The sequence below is a fragment of the Anomalospiza imberbis genome, chromosome W (assembly GCF_031753505.1).
Source record: "Anomalospiza imberbis isolate Cuckoo-Finch-1a 21T00152 chromosome W, ASM3175350v1, whole genome shotgun sequence".
In the NCBI taxonomy this organism is placed as follows: Eukaryota; Metazoa; Chordata; class Aves; order Passeriformes; family Viduidae; genus Anomalospiza; species Anomalospiza imberbis.
In genome coordinates, this window is record NC_089720.1 from 4,170,567 (window position 1) to 4,189,208 (window position 18,642).

The window sequence follows — 18,642 nt, forward strand, 5'->3', positions numbered from 1 at the left end:
AGTAGAAGCCACCACAAAATAGTTAGAAACCTACCCTGTGTCTCATGCTACAGCCTGTAACACCATCCTGAGCTTTAAAAAGCAAGTCCTTTAAAGGCATAGTACCCCTGAAAAGATTAAATCAAACAATAAAACTCATTTTAAAAATAGCCTTATCAACACCTAAAGAACGTAGCATTAAATAAGTATACCATATCCCCTACCATGCACCAGCTACAAGCAAAATAAAAAAGTACAATAAACTGTTAAAAACCACCTTAAAAACATTAAGTAAAAAATCTTTCAAAAACTAAAAACATTTAGCAAAAACCACCTAGTTAGTTAACACCCAAAGTTCCACCAATCAAGCAAGTCCTACCCCGTCTAAATCCCTAAATATAGTAAAGAAAAATAAAGTCCCAGTAACACATATCAAAAGTTTGTTAAAAAACCAGTATAAATCAATTCTACCTCAAGTACAAACAAACCCATTCGTGAGATTATCTATACTCAAGAACCAAGTTGTACATAGTAAAGAACACAAAAAATAAAACAACACAATATATACCTCAAAAAGACCTAATTATAAAGTAACACTCATATACAAATATCACTATTTACTAAATGTTACTGCCATTGTTTATACATAAAACCACACAAACATAAAACAAAAGAAAATGTGTAAGTATCAAAAATTTATGCAAGTAAAATAAAAAAATGTGTAATTGTCGAACATTTAAACAAGTAAGATAAAAAAATGTGTCTGAGTAAGCAAAAAATAGAAGTTTTTACTTAATAAAGTATTTACATTATGTTTAGTAGTTATGTTGACGATTTAGAAATAAGGAGTGGAATGTCCTAAGGTAACGCTATAGTGCTTGTATCCCCAATCGTGTGTTCTGTTTATGCCTGATATTATGTTCTGTGCCTTCGGGACTGACTCTGAAAAGTAAGTTTGTTTTATCTTGTTATCAGCCGGCTCACCTCCCCCCATAGTCTTTGTCTAAGAAAAGCTAAGTTTGTTTGCTTGCTTGCTTACTTGCTTGCTTGCTGGCTGGCTTACTTTCTCTTTACCCTTGCTTTTACTTTTGCTTTTGCTTATTAGTTAGTTTAGCTAAGCAGTCCAATTTTTACCCTAAACTGTTTTTTTTTTCCCTTCCCCTTTCCTGAATATCATCTAAACCTGCTCCAGACCGGGACCTGAAAAACACCAAGAAACACCAACAGCCTGCATTTTGTGATCTGCAGCAGCCATCCCAAGCGCCAGAAACTGAGAACTGGGCAACCACTCCCAAGAGAGACTTTCTAAATTTGTCATCTCTTCAGAGCAGTAAAAGAGTTTTATCATCTAGTGTTGTTTTTTATATTAGAAAGTGTTTTACTTATTAAATAAACAATTTTTTTCCACTTCTCTCCAAAAAAATTCTTCCCAAACCAAGTAAAAGAAAAACCATAAAAAGTTTACTTTCTAAAAGCTTCTCCTAAAAATGTTCTCCCAAATTTATCCTAAACTAAAACAGTGTGTCCGAGCAAAGAATGATAAGTGAAGTACATTACGACCTGATGACATATTTGAGATACTCTGAAAGAGAAAAGATTCATCAGAAGATGTAGAACCATATCCAAACAAATTCATGGAAATAATTAGCATATATGCATGTATTCAGGAAATGTGATGAATATGCATTAGTTTCAGGAATATAACCTGGTCTGTTAGGTTGCTGCTCATGCATGCTTTGAGAAGAATCCCCCATGTATCCAGCACTGCTAATAAAGTAATGTTGGCTTTCTAACCTAGCAAATTGGTTGGAGAGTTTATTTCCCATTATTCGGAGACAAGAGCAAGACAAGAAGCACTTCTAGAGAGAACTGAGACACACCTAGGCCTGAAATCTCTTATGAAATCCTCATAGGCAAACTTGGGAAGTATGGACTGAATGAGTGGACAGTGAGGTGTATTGAGAACTGGCTGAACGGCAGATCCCAGAGGGTTGTGATCAGTGGCACAGGGTCTAGTTGGAGGACTGTCACTAGTGGTGCTTCCCAAGGTTCTATACTGTGTCCAGTATTGTTTAATGTGTTCATCAGTGACTTGGACAAAGGGGCAGATGCCTCGTCAGCAAGTTTGCTGATGGCACAAAGCTGGGAGGAGTGGCCAACACCCCAGGGTGTTGCGCTGCTCTTTAGAAGGACCTCAACGGGTTGGAGAGATGAACAGAGAGGAACTGCCTGAAATTCAACAAAGGCAAGTGCAGGGTCCTGCATCTGCAGAGGAATAACCTCAGGCACCAGTACAGGCTGGGGGTGACCTGCTGGAAAGCAGCTCTGCAGAGAAGGACCTGGCAGTCCTGGTGGACAAGTTGTCCATGAGTCAGTAGTGCCGTTGTGGCCAAGAAGGCCAATGGCATCCTGGGGTGCATTGGGAAGAGTGTTGCCAGAAGGTTGAGGGAGGTGATCCTGCCCTTCTACTCAGCCCTGGTGTGCTGGAGTGCTGTGTCCAGTTCTGGGCTCCTCAGTACAAGAGAGACATGGAGCTCCTGAAGCAGGTCCAGCAGAAGGCTATGAAGCTGATCAAGGGTCTAGAGTATCTCTCTTAGGAGGAAAAGCTGAGGGAACTGGGCCTGTTCAGCCTTGAGAAGAGGCAACTGAGAGGGGACCTCATCAATGTCTATAAGCACCTAAAGGGTGAGTGCCAGAGGATAGAGCCAGGCTCTTCTCGGTGATGCCAACCAATAGAACAAGAAGCAATGTGCAGAAACTGATGCACAGGAAGTTCCACCTGAATATAAGGAAGAACTTCTTTATTCAGTGAGTGACCATGCACTGGAACAGGTTACCCAGAGAGGTTGTGTAGTCTCCCTCACTGGAGATATTCCAGATCCATCTGGATGCAGTCCTGTGCCATGTGCTCTGAGATGACCCTGCTTGAGCAGGGAGGCTGAACCAGATGACCCACTGTGGTCCCTTCCAACTTTACCCATTCCGTGATTCTGTGACACATTGCTTCCTTTCTGGCTGCACTTTAGAACAGATATTACGAGAAATAAGAAACAACATTCCTTGTTCTTCATCAATGTGCCTGCTGTGTGTTGCAATATTTTAAACGATGCTTTTCTAAAAGTATGCCTGGGTTTATTTTTTGGCTACTTAGTCAGCAATATAGAGGGTACCTACATACTTCTGAGCTTCTGTTTAACTATATTTGTACAGTATATCTTTCATGAAGTATAGCACAGAAACTGGATTTTTTTTTTAAATCTTTTAAAAAGCAGAAATAATTGCTCCACATTTTTTCTGGTCAGAAAGCTTATTACAATTGTAAAACATTTCTCATTGCAATAATGCCAACTATTATAACTTTCTTGACAATGTTAGCACTCTTCCAGCCAAAACTAAAAAGTCTACATTAGGAAGCAGCACAGTGCAACAGGATTTGGTCTATGAAAAAAAAGTTGAAGTTGAATTTACCTCCACATATATACGCTTCAGAGATTTTGGTTCAGACTAACTTTGTGTAGTCCACAGATTGAACATTTATTAATATTTGGAACACAAGTTGCACTCCTGGAGAGCATCATTTAAGATAGTTAATGTAAAAGAATGCTCCAAAACCACTCAGCTGCAAGAATTGAGATAGGTAACCAGTTACAACCTAGAGAGCTGTGTCTAAGTGACACTGATTAAAATGCCAATGGCTATGCATCCACAGACTAGTACTGTGGTATTTCATCTTGCAGAAACAATATGTTAATGATTGCAGGAATTGCTGTGAATTATTTTTTCAAGCCGCTTTTCTGTTATCACAGAGCTATCTGGGCACAGCTGACATTATTTCCTACCAGTTTCAGTAAAGTCTAAACAATTCAGAGTAGGCTGTAAGAAAAAAAATAGATTCTTTGATAGAGAGTAAAGGAAAAAATGTTAAAATATAGAATAAGAACGCTACTCTCAAAGAATTCCAAACAACAAGAAAATTCCTTTTGAAAAAACATTTTCAGCTCCACATGGCAAAACCACAGAAAATTAAAATTGTAGAGGTAATCTGGATCATTTGTTGGGGAAAACCAAAAAATCAACCAACCAACCAACCAACCAACCAGCCAACAAACCCCCCAAGCAAAACCCGACATTCCTTTTAAAAACCTAAATTTTAAAACTGTAGTAACACACTCCCATGCTTTATTTGCAGTGGATTAAAAAAATCCCAATGTGCATTAAAAAGACTCATTCAGAAGAACATTACTCACCCAGCTTGGAAAATCAGACCAAGTTGGAACCCGCTGACAGAGGTCACGAAGAATACGTATGATAACCACACAGGACTGCAGACCATTAGCTCTAGCCTTGAGAACAATACAAAATCAAATTAATCCCAGCATATACAGCAAATAGGACTTGTTGAAAGACTAAAACACCACTGCTCAATGGATGCTCAGATACAAGACCGAAACAAATCATTCTACAACTTTATTCTAAGAGCTGCATTTACAGCAGTATTTTATACAGGGTTAGTAATTTAAGGTGATAGAAGTCAAAGTGCACAGGTTACACATGAATAACATTTCTTGATCCCCTATACACTTTGACCTATGTTCACCTGCAACAATAAATACAGTATTTTTCTATATTAGAAATAAAAATAAAGGTCTAAGAAATAGGTATAGAGGCGGAAAGGTGAAGGGAATCTGTTTGGTTTCTTTATTGTGCCTTTACCAGAATGCAAAGTCACTAAACCAAACAGTTGCTTCTTGCCTTTCATTCCCTACACTTAAAGAAATAGGAAAAAAAGTCTTAAATCTAGACACAAAGCTTTAAACACATATTCCATTATTTAAAGCAAAGTTACTCTGCAGCCTTATGGAACACATAACAAATATACAACATATGATCACCCCAAGTGAGTCAAACTTTCAACATTGCTTTCTCGATGACCAGAAAAAGAAAAAAAAAGGTCAAATTAACAATAACTGCATAGAGCAGTTCCTCCCTACTCAACCTTCTACACTTAAATTCAGGGACCAGAAAAATATTAAGTATTATTAGCATGAACAACACTGAGTGTTTTCCCACAGTTAAACATTTATATCGCAACTGAACTAATCTCTCATAAGGCTACAAGAAGAAAATAAAATGATGTTCCGAACCTGGAACCACTTAGCGTGGCGTAGAGCAGCCAGAGCATCAAGGCATTTTTGCCTGTCCAAGACGTCCGGTGGGTCTTTCACCATACCCGAGGTTACATCTAAAATGGATTGAATTGGCAAAATGCAGTGAGGAATGGGTGTTTGACCATTTAAAGTAGCTTCAATGTCACACATGCCATTTAAAGCTTGAACCCATGAACAACAAATGTAATTGTTCAATAAAAGTAATTCAAGTAGTATTAGAGCATTAACCCAGTATGAAGATTGTAGAATCATATTAAACTTTAGCTGTCACGTGATTTTTAAATCCATTGCAGATTATGCAATACACAGTACTTCTTTCTTTAAGCTAACACTGTAAAAACATATATCCCCTAAAATTAAATAGCAAAGGAAGAATGGTTGGACACAGTGCACCAGCACAGAGACCACAAGACAGAAGGAACACTAAAAATCCACTTTAACAAAGCAGAAATATTCATACTTAGTTTCATGAAAATTTTAATGGTCACATGCTATTTGGGACCTACTCTTTTTAAGAAAAGCTAAGTATATTTTTAAAAATCCACTTAAAAACACTAGATAATTTGTAATGTTATTTTTATCATACCTTAAACTTGAAATGGAAATTATTATGCATTTTAAAAAACTGACTAAAGGAATGTGAAATCTCTTCAGTTTTAAGAGTTCCATTACTTTTTAATACCCTCTCTTACTCATATAAATTCCTCAGTCCATGATATATGTGCTTCAATAACATTCAGGATGCAAGGAAGGATCTGAATAGGGACTGCTTTACTTATGATTCAGCAAGAAAAAGAAAAGCCAAAAAAGAAAAAAACAAAGCAGACTATCTGAAAGAAGGGCCAGAAGGAGAATCTGGGGAACTACAGGCCTGTCAGCCTGACCTTGGTACCAGAGAATATAATGGAGCAAATAATCTTGAGTGTCATCATGCGGCACATACAGGACAACCAGGGGATCAGGCCAAGCCAGCATGGGTTTAGGAAAGGCAGGTCCTACTTAGATGACCTTATCTCCTTCTATGACAGGGTGAGCCACTTAGTGGATGAGGGAAAGGCTGGGGATCTTGTCTACCTAAAATGCCTTTGACAGCATTTCCCACAGCATTCTCCTGGAGAAACTGGCTGCTCATAGCTCAGACAGGTGCATATATTCTGGAGTAAAAACCTGTCTGGACAACCAGGCCCAGAGTGGTGGGGAATGGAGTTACATTCAGCTGGCGGTCAGACACTAGTGGGGTCCCCAAGGCTCAGTACTGGGGCCAGTCCTGTTTAATATCTTTATCAGTGATGTGGATGAGGGGATTGAGTGCACCCTCAGTAAGTTTGCCGATGACACCAAGTTGTGTGGAAGTGTTGATCTGCTCGAGGGTAGGAAGGCTCTGCAGAGGAATCTGGACAGGCTGGATTGATGGGCTGAGGCCAATGATATGAGGTTCAACAAGGCCAAGTGCCAGGTCCTGCACTTGGGTCACAACAACCCCATGCAGCACTACAGGCTTGGGGGAAAATTGGCTGGAAAGTTGCTTGGCAGTAAAGGACCTGGGGGCAATGGTTGACAGTGGATGAACATGAGCCGACGTGTGCCCAGGTGGCCGAGAAGGCCAATGACATCCTGGATTTCATTGGCAATAGTGTGTCCAGCAGGACTAGGGAAGTGACTGTCCTGCTCAACTTGGCACTGGTGAGGCCACACCTCAAATCCTGTGTTCAGTTTTGGGCCCCTCAAAACAAGACAGACTCTGAGTGTGTCTAGAGAAGGACAATGGAGATGGTGAAAGGTCTAGAGCACAAGTCTTATGAGGAGTGGCTGAGGGAGCTGGAGGTGTTTATCCTAGAGAAAAGGAGGCTCAGGAGGGACCTTATCACTCTCTATAACTACCTGAAAGGAAGTTGTAGCAAGGTGGTTGTTGGTCTCTTTTCCCAAGTAACAAACAATAGGACAGGAGGAAATGGCTTCAAGTTGTGCCAGGGGAGGTTTAGATTGGATATTAGGAAAAATTTCTTCAAGGAAAGGGTCACCAAGCATTGGAAGAGGCTACCCAGGGAAGTGGCTGAGTCACCATCCCTGAAGGGATTTAAAAGAAGTACAGATGTGGCACTGTAGATGCAGTGGACTTGGCAGCGTTAGTTTAACAGTTGGAGTTGATGAACTTGAAGGGCTTTTCCAACCTAAATGATTCTTTGATTCTATTATTCTAAAATATGGTAGATCTTTTATATTTAAATGTTCAGAAAATGATTAATTACAAAGCAGATTGCTTTGTTACCAAAATGGAAAAGACCACAAGGCCCTTTTGGAAATGGTTTAAATCAATGAAACTGGAACCACTGAACAATATTAAATGGTACGTTCAAGTTACTTTAAAAATTGTAGGGATATAATGTAATGGTCACTTTTTAAAGTATTTTGTTTTACTAATTACAAAAATGGCTATTGTGACTAGTGACAAAGTATACTGGTAGCATAACTGGTGATACACCAGACAAGATGAAAAAAAAAGCCGTCACTCAATGGCACTCATTTCACAGGAGCTGGCTGAATGGAATATAATTTACTCCTATAATTTACTCCAGCAAGATATAAAGTTAGGTAACTCCAAGAATAGAAGCTATATATACAGTCGCATGAAACATGCCAGCAAGTAGGGATGCTGCAGAGAGACAGCCCAGAAACCACCTATTTATACACAAATGCAAAATAAATAGTAGGATACTTTAAATAGTATGATACTTTAGAGAGAACTAAAAAGAAATGAATGAACATGGTTCTATAACTTTGCAAAACTTAAATCTGTAGTACTCTGTTCAGATTTGGGCATTTTTTTATAGGATAGTCCCATTGCTCTGCACGGGGCTAAAAGGGGGAAGATTTCAAAATAAGAACAAAGCTAAGAACATAGGTATCTTCTCAAACAGATGTTTAAACCTATGGACTATATGTTAAAGTGGAAAGAAGAATAACTGAACCAACAAGGTATTTACACAGCAAATGAAGACATTTAAAGCGTCATTTCATTTAAAACAAAACAAAAATCAAACTGACACCTATACAAGAGGCATGCCAGGTAAGATAATTGATGAAACAAGTAAAACTTGGACATAAAAAAACAAGGAGTATATTTAAAGAAAATACACAGCAGGAAAATAAGAGTCAAAATAAGGTTGAGGAATTAAATATGTGTCTCTTCTGTCCAGTAGCCTAATCAGTCAGTTTTTTACAGTATTTTAAAGCTACTATGCAAATAGATTATACTGTGCAAACTCTAATCACAATAACTCACTACATAATTTGAAATTCCAATTACTTCTAGCTCCAAAAAAATTCAATTTGGAAAACAATTTTACTAAAAAGAATTACAGTTCAAATGCACAGAAGAAAATCATACACAGTGCTGGAAATGACAATCTAAAATGTGCTACTACTAGGTATCGTATGAATATCCCTGAAACTTAAAAAGACTAAGAAGTTGTAAGACACCTCATTGCACTGAGAAAATATTGACTGGAAAAAATGTATCAAGGAAACTCTTGTAATACTTAATCTGTGAATTTTTTGCATCTGTTTTGCATTTTAGGATTAACCCCTAAATAGTCTTTAACTAAATTCAGATACCTAACCTACCACCCTGTTGAGCTAAGACAAAAAAAGTTGAATTAATTTACAAAACACAAGCAGAAATTCTTACCCTCTTTAACTTAATTTATTACTACCCTAAATATAAGGGGTTAATCTGCAGTTACACGAGCTGTGTCCACACTGCTTCGTCATTAAAAGTTAACAGGCGTATCAATTTTACTAAGTTTTATTACACAGAATACATTTTACCTAGTCAACTATTTGAAAACTAGTGTGAACACTGCTTAATTCTAGGATAGAGACAAAGACAAAAAGAAAAAAACCCAGAGTAACAGTAGGTCCTAGGACTATGCGTCCAAACCCCTCCTTTGTAAAGTATGGCAGGTGTGACACTGAGTTTTAGAAAACCTTGGTCAAAAATCCTTCCGATGTCTTGGTAGCAACCCCTGACAGGAATCAAGATGCTTTGCTAGAAAGCTTGGGAATGGGGCTGTTAGCTAAGGATAAAAAAATAAAGACAACATGCGCATATATAGATATGCTTTTATAAATATGCACACTTGGCTGAAGGAAAGACTCCACAACTGGGTTAGAGCCCTTTGAATATATCCGATTTGGTAAACTGTCAAATGCACAATACTGTAAGGAACAGTAGCTATGTGGTTAACAATTTTATTTCACACTGGTTTTGGTTTGGTTTTTTTTAGCCTTTTATCATGTAATGGGATTATTACACATCAAACATGTTTCTATTCCTCATGCAAGTCTCAGTCTCATCTTTACTTAAACTGCAGGCTAAAAATAAAAAAAAAGAAAACTTTAAATCATTGTAAGACACAGAGAATGAGGAGCTGCAGTAAGAAAAAAGCCAAACACATACTATTATTCTGCAATAAAAAAGCAGAAGTCTTCATAATAAGGCCTCCTTTGCTGCAATAATTTGCAATTCAGTCTTCTATTTGTTCTAGCTTCAAAAGTGAACTTTTTATAGTGCTTAGTGCCTCGAAAAGAAATCTAACTTGATTTTGCTTGCCTAGAGGCAGTACTCCAGCAGTGAATAAACTCATTTTAACTCAAGTGTGGGTCAGACAAAAGTACAGATTTGTTTCCTTTAGGTGGCATAAATTAAAGGTTTTATCATAATAATTTGAAATTAGTTTTCTTTTTACTCTACATCATAGAATTTTAGGCCAGAAAATGGAAATTTAGTATTGTGGCAGGATCAGTATTGCACTTTTTCACAGTATGTTAATAAACAAACATCGTGTTTAAGGTTAATTTAATTTAATGCTTAATGTAAGTTAATAATCAAATATTTTAAAGCATTCTTTATGAGCTTAAATAATACATGAAGTCAGCACAGACAAATTAAAAGTCATGTTACACTTAAGATTTTCAAAAAACAAGTAAACTGGTTGGGTGTGACAGTATATGTACAAAGACTTTATAACTAGGAATAATATGTAAAGCTCAAAAATCATGTACAAAGCACTCTTTAAGACTTCAGAAGTCATCCAAACTAGAGAATGTATCTTGACATTTTTCTTTCTGATTATGTAGGATGACTTTGTTAACATAGCTTGCTTACAATGCATTACTCATAGCTACAGAATACTTACTAATGCAATATAAAAATCTCAAGTAATTTAGAGGACATGTAATGATGAGATGAAATTTAAAAAGTCTCTGTGGCTTATATAAATACATATATACATGAGCACAAGTATACATACAATTTTTTTCAATCTGCATAGAAGTGTTAAGACAGCCTCAGATTTGCTATACGTAAGTTCACTGTCAAACACCAGAACCTTCACTGTCAAACACCAGAACCCTGTTTGCCATGATCTCTTCAACTATGAAAATACAGGATTAAAAGGAAACAAAAGTTAATTTTATCTGACCCGTAAACAAAAGGAACCAATGTACTGTAAACATTAATCATGCTTGTTGGCTTAAAAGCTTTTAGAGCTTGGAAAGCATTACAAAGCAGACCGTAAAGCAACATTGCTGGCACCAGAGAAACTGGTAACTTCAGAAATGTAATTTTATTTACAAACTTCACTTTCTGCTGCAGCTGAAATGACAAAGTCATTTCTTATTTTCCTAGTCTGAGTTTGCCAGTTGGATAGAAGACTGGTTGCAATATCAGAAGCCTAAATATATTCAAAAATAACTCCAGGCCAAAAAGCAACCTCAGAGTGCTGGAAAAAAAATTACATCATCTTTTAAAATTATAAGCAGTGTTATCATCAAAAATACTATAAAAGTAAATTTTAAGTGGTGCTGCTATTTGGAATATGTAAATGATGGTAATACTGATCTAGCTAAAACTTGAAAATGTGATCTTTCTTTTAGGGCAGGACTGCATTAGAAAGCCAGTTTATAGCCACTTGTTATAAAATACTTCGTTTCACCTATAATTTTATAAGAGGGGGGGAAAAAGAATCAAGTTTGTACCTTTTCCAGAAAGCTGAGGTTGGACTTCAAGTTAGAATTTTTAAAAATTAAATGCATCGTATAAGCATTTTTAATAGGAAATTGTTCTCTACTGAGACTGCTTGTTGAAAAAACAAGGTTTTGATCAAGTACATTAGTTATGCCAGCATGTTGCCTTCTAGGACCTCGATGTCATCTTAAGCAGAATAGATAGAAGTAACATCTTTAACAACTTCCCAACCTCCATCCCTCATGTTCTCCTCCCGAATGACTGGAGATGTCAGTGTGATAGTAACTTGCATTTTGGGTTCCACACATGAATTTAAAATTATTGCTGCTTCTGGGACTGCACACTTGATATCATATTTCTCGGGACTTATTACCTAAATATCAAGAAACAGAAACTTCTATTAGCATGTGGCCAAGCCAAGAAAAGTAAAGGGAAGAAAATGGATTTCAACATAGCCTTTTTAACAGAAAGGCAGAAACGCAATATAATTATATGAAGCAAATACCTGTGTATTCAAAGAAACAACAGTATACACAATTAATACATATATATATGGACTTACATACTGTTTCCAAATCATTAATGAAAACACACAGCAGTTGCCAAACGTGTAAATGAGAAAAAAACAAATACCTGTGTATTCAAAGAAACAACAGTATACACAATTAATACATATATATATGGACTTACATACTGTTTCCAAATCATTAATGAAAACACACAGCAGTTGCCAAACGTGCAAATGAGAAAAAAACAACCAAGTGAAATTCATATAAATAAGTAAATTACATAACAAGAATCTTGACAGCATTTGAGACAAATAAAAGCCTCAATGACACTTCAAATGCCAGTTGAATGTTTTTCTCATTGGAACATAGGAGCCTTTAAAAAGCACCAAGATGCAGAGGTGGTTCTTCAAGCTTGCAATCACAAGATGAGTACTGCAAGTCACATTCTATACTTGGCTATCACAACATCCTCTGATGAGAGCAAAGGACAAGATTAACACCAGGGGGAAAAAATAGTAAGAGCAACAAGGTGGTTACTCAGAATTGCTTCTTGTGACTAGATTTAATAACTCTAAATACCCCCAAAATAAAGCTGTAGGCACCTCTATCACCTTATTCCACAAACTAGAGGGACAAGTGAATTCTCCACAAAGCCAGACCAAGATGCACAGTTTTTAAATTTTCTTCTGTTATTTGAAACAAGAGCAAACCCAGGATTATTTTCTAATTAATCTGATCCTGCTAATGCTTCTACCATGCCACTGATTCTGTTGAGCATTTTACCAGACTGCATTGAAGTACTAATGCTGTGAAAAGCATCCTATAACAATAGTAGACAGGCTTTGTTCAGTAGAGAGTACTCAAGCTAAAAACTTTATTCTGTACTTTCATTTATTGTAGAAATACAGCAAATGGTTTATATGAATTTTTCTGAATGGTTTAAGACTACATGTACTTTTTTTTTTAGTGCCAAATTAAAAAAACACATACAAGACTTAGTTAACTACTTCTGGGACTACAAAGCACTGACACATGCAAACTGGAAACAAGACAAATACAAAGAGACTGGCATTAATGGAGAACTTTGACCTTCAGGCAGTAACACCACACAAATTACATCTATCACTGCTGGTAACTGGATAACTGTCTTTCTTCTGCTCATTTCTATTTCCCAGTTGAAGGAAATCTATTAAATGATGATTGAAACTACACTGCTAGCATAAGCACCAAGACACTTGTATGGATTTAATATACAGAAAGCAAAACACGCAGCATAGTCCCTGAATTCAGACACAGTCAGAAAATGAAAAGAAACTGTAACTGAGCTATGAAATGCAGCACAGTCAGCCCTACAGACATTTGACTTGAGGACAGACTTTTACAGTATTTTCACCAAAATTCAGATCCAAAAAATCTAAATATTACTTACTGCAAGTTGTTTGGGAAGACTTTCAGCAATAAAACCAAGTAACATCTTTGAAGGCTTCTCAGCACATAACAAAACAAGATTGACATTTCGGTCTCCACGGAGTAACAAACCTTTAGCCAAAACGCCCACCCGTAAAACTCCTTTCAAAGCTCTGTGAATTACAGTTAAAAGCTGCATTTAAAATACTATAAAAATCATAAAACTAAACATGAAGATAGAAAAATTAAATAAAATAGCAGTATTCCATATGCTCTTGAGGCCACAGTGACATATGCCATATTAAAATCCGAACAGAACAGAATTCCTGAAAGTACTGATAACAGTACAAGGAAAAACATAAAATGGCTTCAGAAAGAAGTAATAAAATTCTTAAAAAATAATAAGGAAAAAAATACCTGTCTTTACTACTGTCTTTTTTGTCATCTCCCTCTTTGCTCTTGCTTTTTTCATGGTCAGTCATATTGTCAGAAACAAGTTTCAAAGCACGCTCAGTAATAGAGACAATTTTTTGGACTGCTTGAAGTTCCTCCTCTGTTGGATATATAGCTGCATGTTTGGTCATCACATATCGGTCATCAGAGGAGTCAGGGCGGCGTAGAGGCTAAACAGATGAAAAAGCACATTTCTGAAATTTGAGTACACAACAGGTCAAGGCAGGTGATTGTCCTGCTCTCATGAGGCCCCACCTGGAGTACTGCATCCAGCTCTGGCAATCCCAACATAAGAAGGATGTGGACCTACTGGAGCAAGTCCAGAGGAGGCCACCAAGATGATCACAGGGCTGGAGCTCCTCTCCTAGGAAGACAGGCTAAGAAAACTGGGGCTGTTCAGCCTGGAGAAGAGAAGGCTCTAGGGACATCTTAGAGCACCTTCCAGTACCTAAAGGGGGCCTACAAGAGAGCTGGAGAGGAACTTTTTACAAGGGCATGTAGTGAAAGGACAAGGGCTTTAAACTGAAAGAGAATAGGTTTACATTAGATATTAGGAATAAATTCTTTACTGTGAGGGTGGTGAGGCCTGGGAACAGGTTGTCTAGAGAAGTTGTGAATGCATCATCTCTGGAAGTGTTCAAGCCCAGGTTGGATGTGGCTCTGAGCAACCTGGTCTAGTGGAAGGTGTCCCTGCCCATGGTAGGGGGTTGGAACTAGGTGATCTTTAAGGTCCATTCCAACCCAAACTATTCTATAATTCTATTATATACTTTCAAGTACACAGGTGATGTGTGACCAAAAACCAAACATGGCTAAACAACAGAATATTCAAACCTCAAATTATTGAGATGTAAGGAAACATGAACTGAAGTATCCTTAATAACTTACACTGATCACAATCCATCATATCTGTAAAAAACATGAGATGTTTAAAAAAAAAAAACAAATTGGGAAATCCCAGGATCAAAAGTACTTCCCCAACATAAATATCTATTGTCTTTCTGTTAACTGGGAAATACTTGCATACTGCTGCAAAATAAAGTATCCATGATTGCTTTCACAGAATCACAGAAGAATTCAAATAGAAAGGGTCCTCAGGAGGTCCTCTAGTCCAGCCTCCTGTGGAAACCATGGTCAGCTATAAGACTATATCATGTTGCTCAGAGCTTCATCCAGTCGGTTCTTGAAAACCGCCAAAGATGGAGCTTCACAACATCTGTGTGGATAAAAAAAATTAAAAAAAAATCCTGTATTCAGTTTGCACCTTTTTTATATCAGCTTAAGCTGGTATATCTCACCCTCTCACTGTAAAGAGCCTGGCTCCATTGCCTTTATAACACACAGGTATTAGAAGGCTATTACATCCCACTGAAGCTCTCTTCTCCAAGCTGAACAGGCCCAGATCCCTCAAGTCTCTCCTCACAGGGCACACTCCAGACCCCTGATCCCAGTAGCCACACCTGCTATAGTTTATCAGTATCTGTCTTGTACTGGAAAGTCCAAAACTGAATGGTGTTTGGGTCTCATGAAAGTGGATCACTTCCTTTTATCTACTGGTTATGCTCCTGTTAATATCACCAAGGATGCTATTAGCCTTGCTTGCTGCCAGGGCATATGGTTGGTTCACATTCAGCTTACCATCTGCCAAGAACCCCAGATGCCTTTCAGCAGGGTTGCTATGCAGCCCTTCAGTGCAAGTGGTTATGCCCTCCCAAGTGTAGCATTAGGCATTTGTCCTTGCAGAATTCTATAAAGTTCCTGTAGGTCCATTCTTCCAGTCTGCCTAGGTCATGCTGCATGGCAGCCCTGCCCTCAAAGGTATCAACTGTTCTTCCTACTCCAACCAATTCAGTTTCATGTCAGCTGCAAACCTGATGAGCAGTGCACTCACTCCATCACCTTTCAGATCATTGATGAGGTGCTAATGAGACAAATTCCAGGATAAACACATGCAGCACTGCACTTGTTTACTGACCTCTAAGTAGAGTAGACCCACCACTAAACCATTATCCTCTGGGACTGATGATCCAACCACTTTTTATCCATACATTTGTCCACAATTAGATAAATAAAAGAATAATGCAATTAAATAAGAAGTAGTACACAAATCCAGAGTGACTTGTATTTCAGAAGAAACAATATTTGTCTTCAAGGCATCCTTTTGTCATATAAGTGGGCTTATTTTGAAAGACAGGTCCAACTACAGAGTTTCATTAGTATATAATTTTTTCTTCACTTTCCCATATCCTTTATTAAGAAATGCTGGAGACAACTGAAGTAGCACTGAATAATTTATAGTTCTTAACTGTGCCTCTTGGTAAGTATTTTTTCTTTCTTTTTTTCCCCTCAAGCTAAGAAACTCACGGCTGGTCCTTGAGGCTGAGGAGGCATTCCTGGTCTAACTCCCAGCAGGCCTAGAGATCCTGGAGGACCATGAAGATATCCTCCATCTGGTATTCTGCGACGGTCATCCCAGTGATGCTGCTCTTCCTCCATTCTCCTCCAGTACATGTCCTCTTCATATCGCCTGAAGTGCATCAAAATGCCCTCTTAATATAGCAGTTAATACTTTCAACCATTCTAAATAAATTATTGGATGTTCTCACTAACTCATTTCTAGTAATCAAGAACAAATACCAATGAACTCCAGAGGGTACCTAAAATGAATGGTTATTTTGAAAGCAGGTCTGAATTCATAGCAAATAATTCTAGTGAGTCTGTGTTCCTCAGAAAGATTGAACAAAAACCCCAAAACAAAACAGAAAAAAAACCTTGAGAGATAATGACAACATAATTTAAAACAAGACAGTATAGAGCTCCCAAAACAAGTATTCAAAATAAGTAATTACAGAAGAGGAGTTAGTTTTAGATAATCTGACTGCAACTTTGTCTCATTTGCTGATAAAACAGAATGCATTACCTCATTTCCATCCTCCAGCGCTCTTCCTCTTCTCGCCTTCTCCAGTATTCTTCTTTCTGCATCTGTTTCCTCATCTTCTCTTCTTGAATTTTTCTTGCTCGAATACTGGGCTTTACTTCTACTTGTAAATCTGGATTTACTTTTTTCTAGTGAAACGCAGACGAAAAATTAAAACTCTACAATTCTTATAAAGATTTGTAGGGACGGTGTGTTTATTACAGCGCTGGACACGTGGGGATTGCTTCTCTTTAAAGGACATGTGTGCTTCTGAGAACTCTTGATTTTTTTTATTCTTCTTTACTAGTTCACATATGCATAGTGTTTTACAATAGGTTAATGTATATTTATTTTACTGATTTCACATTACACTTACAGTTAGTTACACTTGTAGCTAGTTTTTTATTAGAAAGTACAGAAAGAACTCTTGGGTCACCCTGCCCTGTCTGTTTTAAGGTTCGAGAAGCTTCTCTTATCTCTTTAGTTTGGAAATTTGCATTCTTTTTCTTTAGTTGGGGCAGTTTTACTAGTGTTGTAGAGTTACTAGGCTAAACAGCATATTTTACCTATGCTAGTAAGCTACTAATAATTCAAAGTGGTACATTTCACTTAAATCTAAATGGATTTCTACCTTGTTAAATTTTCACTCTGTTTCACTAGTTCAGAAAAATAACAAATGAAATGTTGTTTTGCCTCTTATCATCTCAAGGTTATGGAGTTCTTCTGACATATTTAGCACACACTACTGGTCTATGATAAAATCAAGGGGAGTAAAATGCAGTTTTAGAACTGCACTGAATGAACAGCTGAAGAAAAATCTGTGCCCGGTATTTTAAAGGAAAGGAACAGCAATGTACTACATACAGCATGAATTCCTTTTTCAGCTATGTGAGAACAAAACTATCTAAAATTAAAATGCTACATGAAATACTAAGTAATTTGCTGTTCATTCTGTAGCAGGATGATTACAATACAGCCTGAAAAAACCCCATTTCATCTTAACTACAGTGTGCTTCCTGATGCCCTGTTCCTGAAGGGTCCCTCATGTTGGAGCATAATCATAAGCCACTAAAAACATTTTTCTGCCAAATTTTCCTCTTCTTTCATCCCTTTCATGATTATGCAGGCCCATTGTATCTCCTGTGACCACAGGTAATTCTTCTTATATAATCTTATAATAATGAAAATGCACACCATGTGTCACTATAGATGTCTCTCCATTCATGACTAAAATGTCTGCAAATACTTGTTTCTCAAATGTCTCCATAAGGGGTTTATGTGGTTTATCCTGCCAAAAACATTGGCCATTTGAAACTTACAGTAAACAACAAAGCACCTACTATTGCTTGCACACATTTTACAATATTTTAATGTTGAAAAAAATGCCTGAAAGCAATGGTCAGAATGTTTAAAGCAACACCCAAACCAAAATGCAGTTTCAGTCTGCATTACAACTTTAAAGGCTATACTCCCTCAGAAATATATTTCTCTAGCTTTTTTTTATAAGCTGTTTACTCAGAGTACCTACTTCTGACTAGTCTTTAAATATAAGAACATGTAATCAGTCAGCTGACATCTGGTAGACTTCCAGATAAAAGTATTAGCATTTTTACCAACCTTATACTGAAGTCTGTGCCGCCTCCCTTTTAAGTGCATCTCTTTGGCATTAGGATCATTAAAACTGCATTCACAAAGTTTACAGTGAAAGCGGATCACCTTTCCTTCATCATTTCTTACCTGGAAAATAAAAGTTATAAAACACATTTGCTTTTTTTTTTTTTTTTAAACAAAAGCTGATTTAAAAATTAATCTAATTCAGTGACACTGGATAATGTCTACTTATCTCAAAACATGCTTAAATCTTCACACAGGAACTGAAAAAAGGCAAAATAGAACTTTCAATTCTGACAGACACGCCATTGTGTTTGGTAAGGAACAAAGTTTAGCTAGCAGTGTATCCCAGGGCTCAGTGTTGGGTCCAATTCTGTTTAACATATTCATTATTGATCTGGTGATTGGGCAGAGTGCACCCTCAACAAGTTTGCTGACGACACAAAACTGAACACAGTGGCTGATATGCCAGAGGGTTGAGCTGCCATCCAGAGAGATCTCAACAGGCTGGAGAAATGGGCTGACAGGAACCTTGTGAAGTTCAACAGGGAGAAGTACAAAGTCCTGCAT

The 18,642-nt window shown here is 37.4% G+C and overlaps 1 protein-coding gene across 5 annotated transcripts in view; it reads right to left on the minus strand.

Moving 5' to 3' along the window:
- The window catches only part of LOC137464248 (zinc finger RNA-binding protein-like), a 63,370-nt gene that overhangs the window by 10,419 nt on the left and 34,309 nt on the right, over positions 1-18,642 (minus strand). For 3 of the 5 annotated variants that reach the window (XM_068175545.1, XM_068175548.1, XM_068175546.1), the window contains 8 exons: positions 18,079-18,198; positions 16,465-16,610; positions 15,909-16,071; positions 13,509-13,714; positions 13,114-13,264; positions 11,407-11,548; positions 5,124-5,221; positions 4,227-4,322 (listed from right to left, as the gene is read on the minus strand). In XM_068175545.1, the coding sequence (XP_068031646.1) occupies positions 4,227-4,322; positions 5,124-5,221; positions 11,407-11,548; positions 13,114-13,264; positions 13,509-13,714; positions 15,909-16,071; positions 16,465-16,610; positions 18,079-18,198 (1,122 nt within the window). Of the gene's footprint in view, positions 1-3,265; positions 3,853-4,226; positions 4,323-5,123; positions 5,222-11,406; positions 11,549-13,113; positions 13,265-13,508; positions 13,715-15,908; positions 16,072-16,464; positions 16,611-18,078; positions 18,199-18,642 lie in introns of those variants that run through there. The other 2 variants (XR_010994096.1, XM_068175547.1) reach the window with 2 other exon arrangements.